General features: G+C 34.1%; 1 protein-coding gene across 11 annotated transcripts in view; it reads right to left on the bottom strand.

The window, feature by feature from the left end:
* Positions 1-487: 487 nt before the first annotated feature.
* The window catches only part of ARHGEF9 (Cdc42 guanine nucleotide exchange factor 9), a 165,137-nt gene continuing 150,738 nt past the window's right edge, over positions 488-14,886 (bottom strand). For all 11 annotated transcript variants that reach the window (XM_010995344.3, XM_064483093.1, XM_064483091.1 and 8 more), the window contains 2 exons: positions 12,673-12,741; positions 488-717 (listed from right to left, as the gene is read on the bottom strand). In XM_010995344.3, the coding sequence (XP_010993646.1) occupies positions 536-717; positions 12,673-12,741 (251 nt within the window). In that variant the 3' untranslated portion in view covers positions 488-535. The remainder of the gene's footprint in view (positions 718-12,672; positions 12,742-14,886) is intronic.

Below are 14,886 nucleotides of genomic sequence, written 5' to 3'. Positions count from 1 at the left end.
AATTAAAAAGTCATCAGCATCAGTATCATTAAGAAAAAAAAAACAACACAAACACATCTATGGTAATAATGACAAGTGAATGAATCACTCACAGGAGAGCAAAAAGATTATCTCAACAAGAAAAGGAACATATAGAAGTGTCAATTTCTGAAAGTAAAGGGGAGGGGGACAGGGTAAGAACAGAAAACTTTTTAAAGGGATCGCGTATTTGAAAGTCATTAGTATTTCTTTCTATCAACTACAGATTTTATTTCCCTAAAACAACAGAAAACATTTTTGGTCCTTCTGTGTATGTGCGTGTGTGTATGTACACTGAAGTGTCTGTATGTATGTGTGTGTGTGTGTGTGTGTGTGTATGTATGTGTGTGTGTGTGTGTGTGTGTGTGTGTGTATATATATATATATATATATATATATATATATATATATATATATATATATATATAAATTTCAACAGTGCTTCTCCGAAAAAAGGTCCATCTATAAATATAATTTTATTTACTTTATTTTAAAATTATCTGCCTCCCTGTAGGTATTATTTTTTGAAGGGGGTTAACCTGCTGAAGTTTTGCCAGAATGGTGACTGGCTGCGCTTGGGTTCAGTGAACTCAAAGACCTGTGATTGAGCGATGCCATCGGGAACCAGGTACTGGCCCTGGTTTAATGGGTCCTGTGGTGGTGGATAGGAAGGAGGAACTGAGCGAGCAGAGTTGACACCTAAAATAAAAAGAGATCAAAGTGAAATGGTGTAAGTTAAGTAGCAATGGTCTTCTCAATTACCCAGTGACCACTTTGAATGTACAATTCAAGACAGCCTACTTTAGAGCATGCTAACTGAAACTGAAAATCATCCAAAGTGCTGTACACCTGAAATTAATATAATATTGCAAATCAACTATACTTCAATTAAAAAAATAAAATCATCCAAGGAAAGAACTCCTGGTTAAGAATTCCTAGTTAAGATTCCAGCCTGGGTAAGAATTACTGAATTCAGGGCAGGTCTTTGAGGGGAAATGGTTTTCTAAAAACTAAGGTACAAGTGACTCAGTGTTCAACATCAGGTTGAGAGTGATTAAACCACATTTATTAGGGAGGTGACATTGGTAGTTAAGGGAGAAAGCAAACTCACCCACCAGAAGATAAGATTCATGGAACATAAAGAAGACTTGGAATATGTTTGTGACCTTTTAAAGGAAATACTTCAATGATTTCTCAACTTTTATAGGAGAATTTGAAACCAAAGCAAAATTCACATGGAGGATTCCAGAAATCAGGGGACCTAAATTTAAAGTTTAATCCTTTTCTAAATTCAGAACAGAATAGGCTGAGGCACACAGAATATGATTCAGAGTGCAAGGGTGATCTTTCTGCTGCTCCCAAATACCTTCTTCATGCTGGTCAGTGTCTGAAATTTCAGCATTACATCTTCTTTGCCTTTGTTTAATGACTTGATCCCATTACCCTGGGATATTAAGCCATAACCAGCCATTGGTACTTCAGTGGGAAGGAACTACTTCTTTTCTAAAAGCCAGTATTTTTTATTCTATTTTTGTTACTATTATAGTTTTTCAGCTTTATTGAGATATAACTGACATACAGTATTGTGTAACTTTAAGGTGTGCAATGTAATGATTTGACATCCGTATATATTGTGAAATGATTACCACAATAAGGTTAGTTGACATATCCATCATCTCACATAATTAACTTTTTTTGTGGTAAGAACGTTTAAGAACTACTCTCGTAGCAGCTCTTAAGTATACAATAGAGTATTGTGAACTACAGTCGTCATACTGTATGTTATATCTCCAGAAACTCTTCCTTTTGTAACTAGAAGTTTGTGCCCTTTGACCAACATCTCTCCACTTTTCCCAACCCAAGCCCCTGGCAACCACCAATCTACTTTCTGTTTCTGTAACTTTGCATTTTTCAGATTACACATATAAGTGAGATCATATAGTATTTGTATTTTTCTGTCTGACTTAATTCACATAGCATAATTCCCTAAAGTACATTCACGTTTCCATAAATGGTAGGATTTCCTTCTTTTTATGGATGAATAATATTCCATGGGGTGTGTTTGTGTGTATGTGTGTGTCTTTATCAAATATATGGTTTACAAATAGTTTCTCCCATTCCATAGGTAGACATTTCATTTTGTCGATTGCTTATCTTTTGCTGTGCAGAAGGTTTTTAGTTTAAAATAGTCCCACTTACTTATTTTTGTTTCTTTTGCTTGTGCAGAAGGTTTTTAGTTTGAAATAGTCCCACTGGTTTTTGTTGCTCTTGCTTGTGCTTTAGGTTAAAACACTTGTTGCCAAGACCAATGCCAAGGAGTATTTTCCCTATATTTTCTTCTAATTTTACAGTCCTTAATTCATTTAGAGCTAATTTTTGAGTGGTGTAAAGTAGGGGTCCAATATACTCTTTTGCATGTGAATATCCAATTTTCCCAATACCATTTATAGAAAAGACTAACCTTCTTCCATTGAATATTCTTGGCTTCCTGACAAATATTAGTTAACTATAAATGTGCATTTAAATTGGGCTCTCAATTCTGTTCCATTGGTCTATATGTTGGTTTTTATGCCAGTATCATACTTTTTGGATTACTATAGCTTTGTAAGATAGTTTGAGATTGGGAAGCATTGATGCCCCAGCTTTGTTCTTCTTTCTCAGGATTGCTTTGGTTAGTTGGGATTTGTGATTCCATATGAATTTTAGGAGTGTTTTATCTCCTTCTATGAAAAATTACATGGAATTTGAGACAGGGATGACATTGAGTATATAGATGGATTTGTCTAGTAAGGGCACTTTCACAATATTAATTCTTATAATCCATAGACATGGAATATCTTTCCATTTATTTGTATCTTCTTCAATTTCTTTCATAAATATCTAGTAGATTTCACTGTACAGATCTTTAAACTCTTTGGTTAAACCTATTCCTAAGTATTTACTCTATTTTGTGTTACTGCAAATGGGATTGTTTCCTTAATTTCTCCTTTGGATGTCTGTTGTTAGTGAAACACAACTGAGTTTTGTATATTGATTTTGTATCATGAAATATTACTGAAGTCCTTTATTATTCTAATATTATTTTTGGAGAGTTTAGACTTTCTAGATATGAAGTCATGTCATCTGCAAATGGAGGCAATTTTACTTCTTCCTTTCTGACTTTTATTTCTTTTTCTTGCCTGATTGCTCTGGCTAGGACTTCCAGCACTATGCTGAATGGAAGTGGTGAGGATTGGCACCCTTGTCTTATTCCTGATTTTAGAGGAAAAGTTTTCAAACTTTCATTGTTGAATATGATGTTTTAGTGGTGAGCTTGTCATAAAAGGCATTGGTTATATTGAGGTATGTTCCTTGTATATCCAATTTATTGAGAGTTTTTATCATGAAAGAATGATGAATTTTGTCAAATGCTTTTTCTGCACCTATTGAGATGATCATGTGATTTTTATCTTTCATTCCGTTAATGTGGTGTATCACATTTATTGATTTGCATGTTAACAATCTCTGCATCCTAGAGTTGAATCCCACTTGATGATTGTGTATGATCCTTTTAATATGCTGTTGAATTTTGTTTGCTAGTATTTTGTTGAGAATTTTTGCATCAATATTCATCAAGGATACTGGCCTGTGTTATCTAGTAGCATCTTTATCCAGCTTTGGTATTGGGGTAATGCTGGCCTTGGAAAATGAATTTGAGAGTGTTCCCCTTCACTTCAAGTTTTTGGAAGAATTTGAGAAGAACTGGTGTTAATTCTTTTTTAAATGTTTCATAGAATTCACCAGTGAAACCATCTGTTCCTGAGCTTTGCTTTGTTGGGAGGTTTCATTATTGATTCAATCTTATTACTCATTTTTCTGCTCAGTTTATATTTTACCCCAATTTAATCGAGATATACTAGACATATTACATTGTATACCATATTACATTGTACATATGATCTGACATATGCATATACTGTGAAATGGTAAGAACATAAAGGTTACTTAACATCCATCACCTCACATAGTTACACATTTTTTTCTTTTGATGAGAACTTTAAAGATCTTAGCAACTTTCAAATACACAATACAGTTTTGTTAACTTTAGTCACTATGTTGTACATTACTTCCCCAAAACTGATTTATTTTATAACTGAAAGTTTGTACATTTTGACCACCTTCATCCATTTCCCACCCCCACACCTCCTGCATCTGGCAAACACCAATTTCTTCTCTGTTTCTATAAATTCAGTTTTATTAGATTCCCCATATAAGTAAGATCACACAGTATTTTTCTTTGTCTGAATTATTTCACTTAGCATAATGTCTTACAGGTTAGTCTATGATGTGGCAAAATATAAGATTTCCTTCTTTTATATGGCTGAATAACATTCTGTTGTGTGTGTGTATGTGTGTGTGTGTGTACATTTATTTTATCCATTCCTCTGTCAATGAACACTTAGGTTGTTTCCATGTCTTGGCTATTATGAATAATGCTGCAATAAACATGGGATGCAGATATCTCTTTAAGATAGTATTTCATTCCTTTGGCTATGTAGCCAGAACTGGAATTGCTGAATTACATGGTAGCTCTATTTTTAATTTTTTGAGTAACTTTCATACTGTTTTCCATAGTAGCTGTACCAATGTATATTCCCAACAGTATACTCAGGTTCCCTTTTCTCTACATCCTTGCCAGCACTTTCCAGCACTTATTTTTTGATAACAGTCATTCTGACAAGTGCGAGGTAATATCTCATTGTGGTTTTGATTTGTATTTTCTGATGATGAGTGATGCTGAGAAACTTTTCATGTACTTGTTGGCTTTTGGAATATTTTCTTTGGAAAAAATGTCTATTTAGGTCTTTTGCTCATTTTTAGTTGGAGTATTTGTAGGGTTTTGCTATTGAGTAGTATGAATCCTTTATGTATTTTGAATATTAATCTCTTTTCAGATATGTGGTATGCCACTATTTTCTCCCAATCCACAGTCATTACGATTATCTTTAGAGTTTTCTATATATAAAATTATGTCACCTGCAAACAGAAAAATTTTTACTTTTTCCTTTCTGACATTTATGTATTTCCCTTCCCTGATTGCTCTGGCTAGGACTTCTAGCAGTATGTTGAATAGTAGTGAGAATGGGCATTATTGTGCTGTTCCTGATCTTAGAAGAATAGCTTTTAACCTTTCACCATTATGTTAGCTGTGGGCTTGTCTTATACGGCTTTTATTATGTTGAGGTATATTCCAACTAAACCGAATTTGTTGAGAGTTTTTATCATGAAATAATATTGAGTTCTCTTAAATGCTTTTTCAGCATATTTTGATATGATCATATGATTTTATCTTTTTGCCATTAATATGGTATAACAGATATATTGATTTGCATAAGTTGAATCATCCTTGCATCTCAGGATGAATCCCACTTGATGATGGTGTATAATCTTTTTAATACACTGTTGAATTTGGTTTACTAGTATTTTGTTGAGAAATTTTGCTTCTGCATTCTTCAGGGATATTGGTTTGTAGTTTTCTTTTCTTGTAGTGTTTTGTTCTGGCTTTGGTATCAGCGTAATGCTGGCCTCATGAAATGAATCTGGGAGTGTTCCATCTTTTTCAATTTTTTGGAAGACTCTGAAATGGACTGGTGTTAATTCTTCTTTAAATGTTTGGTAAAATTCACCAGTGAAACCATCTGTTTCTGAGCTTTTCTTTGTTGGGAGGTCTTTGATTGCTGATTCAATCTTCTTACTCATTATTGGCATGTTATTATCTTCTATTTCTTCATGATCCAGTTTGGGACATTGTATGTTTCTTGAAATTTATCCATTTCTTCTAGGATATCCAATTTATTGGTGTACAACTGTTCACAGTATCCCCCCAAACTATATTTAGGTGGTATCATTTGGAGTAGCTCCTGCTTGATTTATGATTTTGAGTCTTCTTTTTCTTTCTTAATTAGTCTAGCTAAAGGTTTGTCACTTTTATCTTTAAAAAAAAGCTCTTAATTTCATTGATCTTTTCTATTGTTTTTCTGATCTCTTATTTATTTCTGCTCTGATCTTTATTATCTCCTTTTGTGCTAACTTTTGGCTTATTTCTTCTTCATTTTTTGTTCCTTGAGGTGTCAAGTTAGGTTTTTTATCTAAAATCTTTCTTTTTTTCTTAGCTTTGGCATTTATGGGTATAAACTTTCCTCTTAGTACTGCTTTTGCTGCATTCCCTAACATTTGGTATATTGTGTTTCCATTTTAATTTATCTCAGGATATTTTAACATTTCCCCTCAATTTATTCTTTGACCCATTGGTTGTTTAGGAGTGTGTTGATTTCCACATATTTGTGACTATTCCAGTTTTCCTCCTGTTATTAATTTCTAGTTTCATACCATTGTGGTTGGAAAAGATACCTGATATTATTTCAGTCTTTTACAATTTGGTAAGACTTGTTTTGTGACCCCAATACATGTTATCTTGGAGAATCACTATGTGCTTTTGAAAAAAATGTGAATTCTGCTGCAGTTGCATGGCATAGAACTTATATGTTTTTTAGGTACATTTGGTCTAAATATATTTCCAGTTCAGTGTTTTCTTAATTATTATTTTTTGTGTGTGTGATCTATCAATTGTTGAAAGTGGGGTATTAAAACCTTCTACTATAATTACATTGTCTGTTTCTTCCTTCAGATTTGCTAGTATTTGCTTACTCTATTTAAGTGCTCTGATGTTAGGTGCATATCTACTTACAATTGTTATATCCTCTTGACAAGTTAACTCTTTATAATTATATAATGACCTTCTTTGTCTCTTGTGACAGTTTTGATTTATAGTCTATTTCTCTAATATCAGTATATCTACCATTGCTCTCTTTTGGTTTCCAATTGCATAAAATATCTTTTTCCATGCCTTCACTTTGGAGTTATGTGTGTTCTTTAAGGTGAATTGAGTCTTTCTAGGCAGTATACAGTTGTGTCTAGTTTTTTTTTAATCCATTCAGCTACTGTATGCATACTGATAGGAGAATTTAATCCATTTACATTTAATGTAATTATTGATAGGAAAGGACATAGTATTGCCATATTATGAATTATTTTCTGGCCATTTTGTAGTTCCTACTGCAGGTGCTTGCTTTGTGGTTACAATGAGGCTTATATAAAACATCTTATAGTTACAACAGTCTATTTTGTGCTAATAACCAATTGACCACAAACAAAAACTACCCCACCACTTTTTATGTTTTTGATCACAATTTGTATCTTTTTTAGTGTTATCCATTAACAATTTATTATACCTATAGTTATATTTAATCTTTTTGTCCTTTATCCTTCATAGTATATTTAAGTGATTAACACACCACCATATTATTCTGAATTAGATGATATACTTACTTTAACCTGTGTGTTTATGTTTTCATGTTATTAATTAGCATAGTTTCATTTCAGCTTGAAGAACTCCTTTCAGCATTTATTGTAAGACAAGTCTAGTGGTGATGAACTCTTTTCAGCATTTTTTTTTTTTTTTTTTTTAGGTTTGGAAAAGTCTTTCTCTCTCCCTCGTTTCTGAAAAAAAACTTTCCCAGGTACCGCATTTTTAGTTGGCTGTTATTTTCTTCCAGTACTTTGAATACATCATTCAATTCTCTCCTTTCCTGCTAGTATCCGTTGATAAATCTGATGATAGCTTTATGTGGGTTCCTTTGCATATAAGGACTTTTTTTTTCCTCCTGCTGCTTTTAACGTTCTTTGTCTTTAATTTTAGACAGTTTTATTTTAATGTGAGAAGATCATTATAATTAGAGAAGATCATTTTTGGTTGAATTGTCCAGAGATCAATGAGCCTCATGAACTTGGATATCCAAATATCTACCCAGAATTGGGAAGCTCTAGCCATTATTTATTTAAATAAGCTTTCTGCCCCCTTTCCCCTCTCTTCTCCTCCTGGGACTCCAATATTTTCTAGATTCTTTCTCTTAATTGTATCTCATAATTCACATAGGTATACTTCACTCTTTCGCATTACTCTTTTCTTTTTTTCTACTTTGACTAGCCAATTTTAAATGCCTTTTCTTTGACTCCACAGCTAGAGAATTCTGTTTGATCAAGTCTGCTACTGATGCTCTCTACTGCACTTTTCATTTCATTCATTGTATTCTTCAGCTCTGTAATTTGGCTCTTTTCACGATTTCTACTCTCTGTTAAATTTCTTATTTTGTTTATGTTTATTTTCTAGATTTTGTTGAATTGTCTCTCTTGTAGCTCACTGAACTTCCTTAAAACAACCATTTTGAATTGTTTATCAGTCAAATCACAGATCTGCATGTCTTTGTGGATCAGTTTCTGGAAATTATTGCATTCCTTCAACGATGTCATGTTTCCTTGATTTTTCATGTTCCTTCTGGTCTTGTGTTGCTGTCTTTGCATTTAAAGAAGGAGTCATCTCCTCCAGTCTTTATTGACTGGGCTCTTCTATGTGTCCAGTCAATTTATTCAGTCTGTAACTTCTCCACTGGACTCTAAGACTTCATAAAAGCACTCTCATCTGTTGGTGATTGCCAAAATCTGTGTTCTTTAGGGAGAGGACAACAGTAAACTATTCTGCCATTTTGACAATGTCGTTTGTCAGTTTTCAAAGGTGATAAGTGTCAAAAATATGAGGGGACTAGATGCCAACAAATGATATGGAGATATTAGGGAGGGAGTTTGGGAAGTGCTCATTTTAATTTTTTAATTAACCTTTTTATTTTGAGATCATTGTAGACTCACATGCAATTTTAAGAGAAAATGCAGAGATATGCTTTGTACATATGACTCAATTTTTCCAATGATAGCATTTTGAAAAACTATAGTACAGTAGCACAGATAGGATATTAATATTGTTACAGGACACAGTCAGAAGACAACATTTCTATCATCACAGGGATTACTCCTGTTACTCTTTTATAACCACACTCATTTCTTTCCTGTCCTCAATGCCTCAACTCCTGGCAACCACTAATCTGTTCCTCATTTCTAAATTATAGCATTTGAAGAACATTATATAAATGGAGTCATATCATATGCAACCTCGGGTTTTGGCTTTTTGCAATCAGCATAATTCCTCAGAGATTCACCCAAGTTGTTGCATGTACCAATAGTTGGCTCCTTTTTATTGATGAGTAATATTCCATGGTATGGATTTACCACAGTTTGCTTAATTACTCACCCACTGAAAGACACCTCGGTTGTCTCCAGTTTGGGCTATTATGAACAAAGCTGCTATGAGCATTTGTTTATAAGTTTTTTAACTGAAAAAAAGTTTTCATTTGTTTGGAATAAATACTTGGGTGTGTAATTGCTGAATCATCTGGTAGTTGTATGTTTTATGTCTTAGGAAACTGCCAAACTATTTTCCAGAGTGCCTGTACCATTTTACATTCTCATCAGCAAGGTATGAATGATTCAGTTTCTATGCACCCTTGTCAACATTTGGTGTTGTTACTATTTTTTTATTTTAGCCTTTGTAATAGGTATGTAGTGATATCTCACTGTGGTTTTAATTTGCATTTATCCAATGATTAATGATGTTGGATATCTTCTCATGTGTTTAACTGCTATCTATATATCCTTTTCAGTGAAATACGTTTGTTTTTGGCCCATTTTCTAATTGGAGTGTGTAGTTTTTTTTTTTTTTTACTGTTAAGTTTTGAGAGTTTTTTACATATTCTAGATACTAATGTTTTATAAGATACATGGTTTGCAAATATTTCCCCTAAGTTGTAGCTTGTCTTTTCATCCTCTTCACATGGTCTTTCACAGGGTAAAATTTTCTATTTTGATAAGGTCTATTTTGTCAATGTTTTATTTTATAGTTCAAGTTTTTGGTGTCAGGTCTAAGAACTTTGCTTAGCCCTAAATCCTGAGGATTTTCTCCTACTGTTTTCTAAAAGTTTTGTAGCTTTAAATGTAAGTCCATTATCTATTTTAATTTTTATAGGGTGTGAACTTAGGTTGAAATTCATTTTACTTTTGGCTTAAGGAAGCCCAATTGCTTCAGTGTCATTTGTTGAAAAGGCTATCCTTCCTGTACTAAATTGCTTTTGTACCTTTGTCAAAAATCAGTTGGACATATTTGTGTAGGTCTATTTTTGGGTTCTGTCCTATTGATATAAAAAATATGTCTAGCCTTCTACCAACACCAACTGTCTTGGTTACTGTAGCTATACAATTAGTGTTGAAATCAGGGTAGACTGATTACTCAAACTTTATTCTATTTCAAGATTATTTTAGTTATTCTAGGGTACTCATTTGATTTTGAGCTGGCCCTAAAGCCTCTGGAGATGGGAGCTGTGCTCATGGCCCTAGGGAGCTCCATGATGACAAACTGAAATGGGCTGAAGGAGGAATTAGCATCCATTTCCCAAGAAGTTACAAAGCAACTCTTAAAAACTAGGCAGTGTGAAAGGCAAATGTAAAGTGAAAAGGTCTTCTTTGGAGTGAGGCTCTGTACTCTGCTTTTCTTCCAGCCAGACTTCCCCTCCTCCAGAACAGTTGATTGAGTTGATAAGGTCCCATGGCATCAATGATTGTGTTGGAATCTATATTAAATCTGAATCAGAAAAACCATAGCAACAATGCTCCCCATCACTTCCAGGAAGGGTCATTGGAAGGATTAAGAAAGCTGACTTTCTCAGGTATCTGAGATAACTCCCTTCTTGCTCTTCCCATGTATATGATAAAGCTATTGAACTGCTAAGTTGGACAACCACTTCTACATGTATAGTGCCCTTGAGTCTTAAAATATATCAGTCACCACAGCCCTGGATGAGGAAATAAGGGAGGAAATGTTGAGGAATTCTGGGAGGTTAGAAACTAGATAGGCTTCTTTGAATACTTCAGGATTGCTATTAAAAGTGGAAATCTGTTCAGGTGAACCAGTGCTTAGATACCTGAAGAGAAAAGAGAACCTGCAAAGGATAGCCTTAAGACTAGACAAGGTAGAGAAGGAACCTGACACAAAGGCTTGATATGAATTAGTAGGACTGTTTTCTAGTTGGTTGCTTTGTACATGTTCCTCTGCTTTAAGGTTTCTCAGTGAAAAGACCAGTCTCAGATAGGCTTGAGGGAACTTAGGCTGAGGTAATGGAACACCATCTCATCAATAAGGTCAGTGTGATGGAGACAGAGGAAGGAATCACAGCGAGAGAAGCTCAGGAGGTGAGAGCCTCCAGGAGACAGAGGTGGGGCACTAAGACAGTAGTCTCTTTGTAGCCTGAGAACCCTCTAGGTGGCTAGGGCTCATATATCTAAGCAGCACAATCTCTCAAAAGATTCTCCTATTCATACAGATCATATCCTTACTGTTATTAACTCCAGATTACTTTCTAATACTGTCACTCATATTTCAACCCCCAAGAGATTAGGAGTGGTTGCCTTTAATTCCCTGTCTAAGGAGAATCACATTTCCATGATGAGGGAAAGTGCCAATGAGGGCCTCCCAAGAGTAAGAAGCAATAAACAGTTAAAAGGAAGGCCATGTCTAGCCAGAAGCCAAATCTAGGTGCACTACTCAATTGGAAATCAGGTATTCACAGGTACTCAACCTCCTCAATGAAAATAAACTTCATTGAGAATAAATAAAGGTACTTTACTGTGGCTGCTGGAATTTCAGGCAACTTGAATCTGATCATTTTATACGGTGACTCATTTTGAAACAGAGAGCCCTTTAAGAAAGCATAAGGAAGGGCCCAGGGAAAGTGAAGTCTTATGAAGATTGCCTACCCCTGAGGACAGTGACTATGGCTGTCAGTAATAGAAGCAGCTGTTAGTAATTGAGGCTAGACAAAAAAGTGAGATGTTCTTCCCCAGCCTGGAGAATCAGCAGAACCCTAAAATGGAGAGAAGACAGCAGTGGACTTGCAGTCCAGCTGACTTAAGTTCAGAGTCACTTCACACCAAAGACTCTCAGTTCTGTCCTCCAGAAATAGGGCTAATAATACCTACCTTTGCATAAAGATCAAAGAACTCATATAAAATGACTGGTAATGAATGGACTCTTCAATAAACACAGGGTAGTTCCTTCCCTTCATTCAATTAAGTATTTTAATTTTGTCTAGTTCATGAAAACAAGAAAATAAAGCTTCATTTCATATTCAAACTGATTCTTAAGGTATTTTTCTCTTTTAAGTACTTTAGTTTATGGTTCAGAAAGAGAAGGAATATCTGAATCATCAGTCTTGGTGCAGTTTAAAATTCTCCATTCTGATTTGGGATTCCTGATTTGGCAAATGCTCCAAAACCAATGAAAGAAGGTTATGTAAATATTCCTAACATATTTATACTTATTAATAAATTATACACATTTACTATTGTCCAATTGTTTCTAAATTGTTAGTAAGGTTTAGTTTCTCTCTTTTTTTTAGGTGAAAATAAAAAGAAACAGGTTCTATTTTCTCCTTTACCCAGTGAGCTACCTTTGAACACGACTACCTTAAACTGTTCACTCCTGAGCCATAAGGCTTTAAGACCATTTGCCACTTGTCATCAGAGACACCTGGGAATCTGGACCTTTCCCACCACCCCAAGTGAACTTCAGCATGGAAACCTGCCTAGGAACATACAGGTGCATAGCTAATAACTTCTCAGTTTCACAGCGAAAGTGAGTGTGGTCAGGGAGATGGTAGTTAAAGGCAGCTTTACCTTTTTGTTTAGGGACTTTTCTCACAGTCATTGCAGCCTGCCTCTTCTGGTTTTCAGAAATTTCAAAGCCTATAACATAAAAATACATGATTTTGTTATGAAAAACATAGACCTTTCTTAAACATAAAAATTAGTATGACTCTTTTAGAAGAGTATTTTTTGACAAGGTGTATCAAAAGTCTTTAAAAGCAAAAACAAAGAAAGTAGTTAGAAACACGGACAAAGATTTAGCTACAAAAATGCATTTCAATGTATAGAGGGGAAAAAAGTGAGAACATGAGTTAATAGGCTGTTAAATGGAGAATGGTTGAACAAAATATGGTGTCAAGTGGAAAAATAGTTTACAACCAAAGTGAAAAACACACAAAAAAATGAAAATGAGTCACAAGATAAGAGAATACAACAGAAAAAAATACAAAGATTTAAGAAAAATTTCAGAAGGAGAAAAAAATCAAATAGCAAAAAGTAACTAATGAAATAACCAAAATGTCTGTATAAGTCCTTTGCCAATTTTTTAATCAAATTATTTGGTTTTTGGCTATTGAGTTGTAGGGGTTCCTCATATATTTTGAAAATTAATCCATTATCAGATACATACTTTGCAAATATTTTCTCCTATTTAATAGGTTGCCTTTTTGTTCTGTTGTTTGTCTTCCTTGCTGTGCAGAAGCCTTTGTTTGATGTAGTCCCACTTGTCTGTTTTTGCTTTGCTGTCTAAGCTTTTGGCGTCATATTCAAGAAATCATTGCCAAGACCGATGTCAAAAAGTGTTTTCCCTATATTTTCTTCTAGGACTTTTATACTCTCAAGTCATATGTTTAAGTCACAGCCCACTCTGCATTGATTTTATGTATGGTATAAGACAGGAGTTCAGTTTCATTCTCTTCCATGTGGATATCCAGTTTTCACAATACCATTCATTGAAAAAACAACCTTTACCAATTGTGGATTCTTGGCACCTTTGTTGAAGATATGTTGACTAAACAAGTGTAGGTTTACTTTTGAGCTCCCTGTCCTTTTTCATTGGTCTTTATGTCTGTCTTTATGCCAGCACCATACTGTTTCAATTACTGTAGCTTTGTTTTATATATACATATATATATATATGTATATATATATACATGAAGTATAATGTTACAATGTGTCCATTTCCAGTGTACAATATACTGTCCCAGTTATGCATATATATATATATATATATATATATACATATATTCATTTTCATATTCTCTTTCATTAAAGGTTATTACAAGATATTGATATATTTTGAATGTGCTATATTTTGAATCAGGAATTGTGATGCCTCCAGCTTTGTTCTTCTCTCTCAAGATTGCTTTAGCTATTATAGGTCTTTTGTGCTTCCACATGAATTTTGGGATTTTTTTTTGTTTCTGTAAAAAATGCCATTGGAGTTTTGACAGGATTGCATTGAATCTGTAGATGTCTTTCAGTTGAATGGACACTTTATCAATATTTTCTTCCAGTTCATGAGTGCAAAATGTCTTTCTATTTATTTGGGTCTTTAATTTCTTTCAGCAATATTTTGTAGTTTTCAGATTACCAGTCTTACATTTTTGGTTAAGCTGAATTTTAAGTATGATATTCTTTTTGATGCAAGTGTAAATGGGATTGTTTACTTAATTTCTTTTTCAGATAGTTTGTTGTTAGTGTATAGAAACACATCTTACTGTTGTCTGTTGATTTTGTATTTTGCAACTTTACTAAATTCATTTATTATATGTATGAGCTTTTTTTTCAGGAGTCATTAAGATTTTCTATACATAAGACAATGCCATCTTCAAACAGAAATAATTTGGGAGGAGAGGAGGCCAAGATGGTGGAGTAGAAGGATGCTTGTAGCTCACCCTCTCCCACAAATACACCAAGACTCACATCTACAGACCCACTCAGCTAACCAGAGCACCTGCAGAACTCCGACAGAACATTGTCCTCTTCAAAAGACAGAGACGCCAAAAATCTGGTTCTTAAAAGACATCTCAATCTGACTGCTATTCTGCTTCAACTTGCTATTCTATCATTCATTATACACTGTTTTCAAACCTTTTTTTCTCCCTTCTTTTAAAATTATCTTCCTCTCTCTCTCTTTCTTTTAAGTGTTATTTCTACATAGGCATTAGATAGATAAATAAACTCCATAAGGACTACAACAGATAACTGATACTACATAAATCACAGTGCCCGAGAGGTATGATC

The sequence above is a fragment of the Camelus dromedarius genome, chromosome X (assembly GCF_036321535.1).
Source record: "Camelus dromedarius isolate mCamDro1 chromosome X, mCamDro1.pat, whole genome shotgun sequence".
Lineage (NCBI taxonomy): Eukaryota > Metazoa > Chordata > Mammalia > Artiodactyla > Camelidae > Camelus > Camelus dromedarius.
Note: the sequence above shows the minus strand (reverse complement) of the source record. Positions and strands in the feature narration are given on the sequence as shown.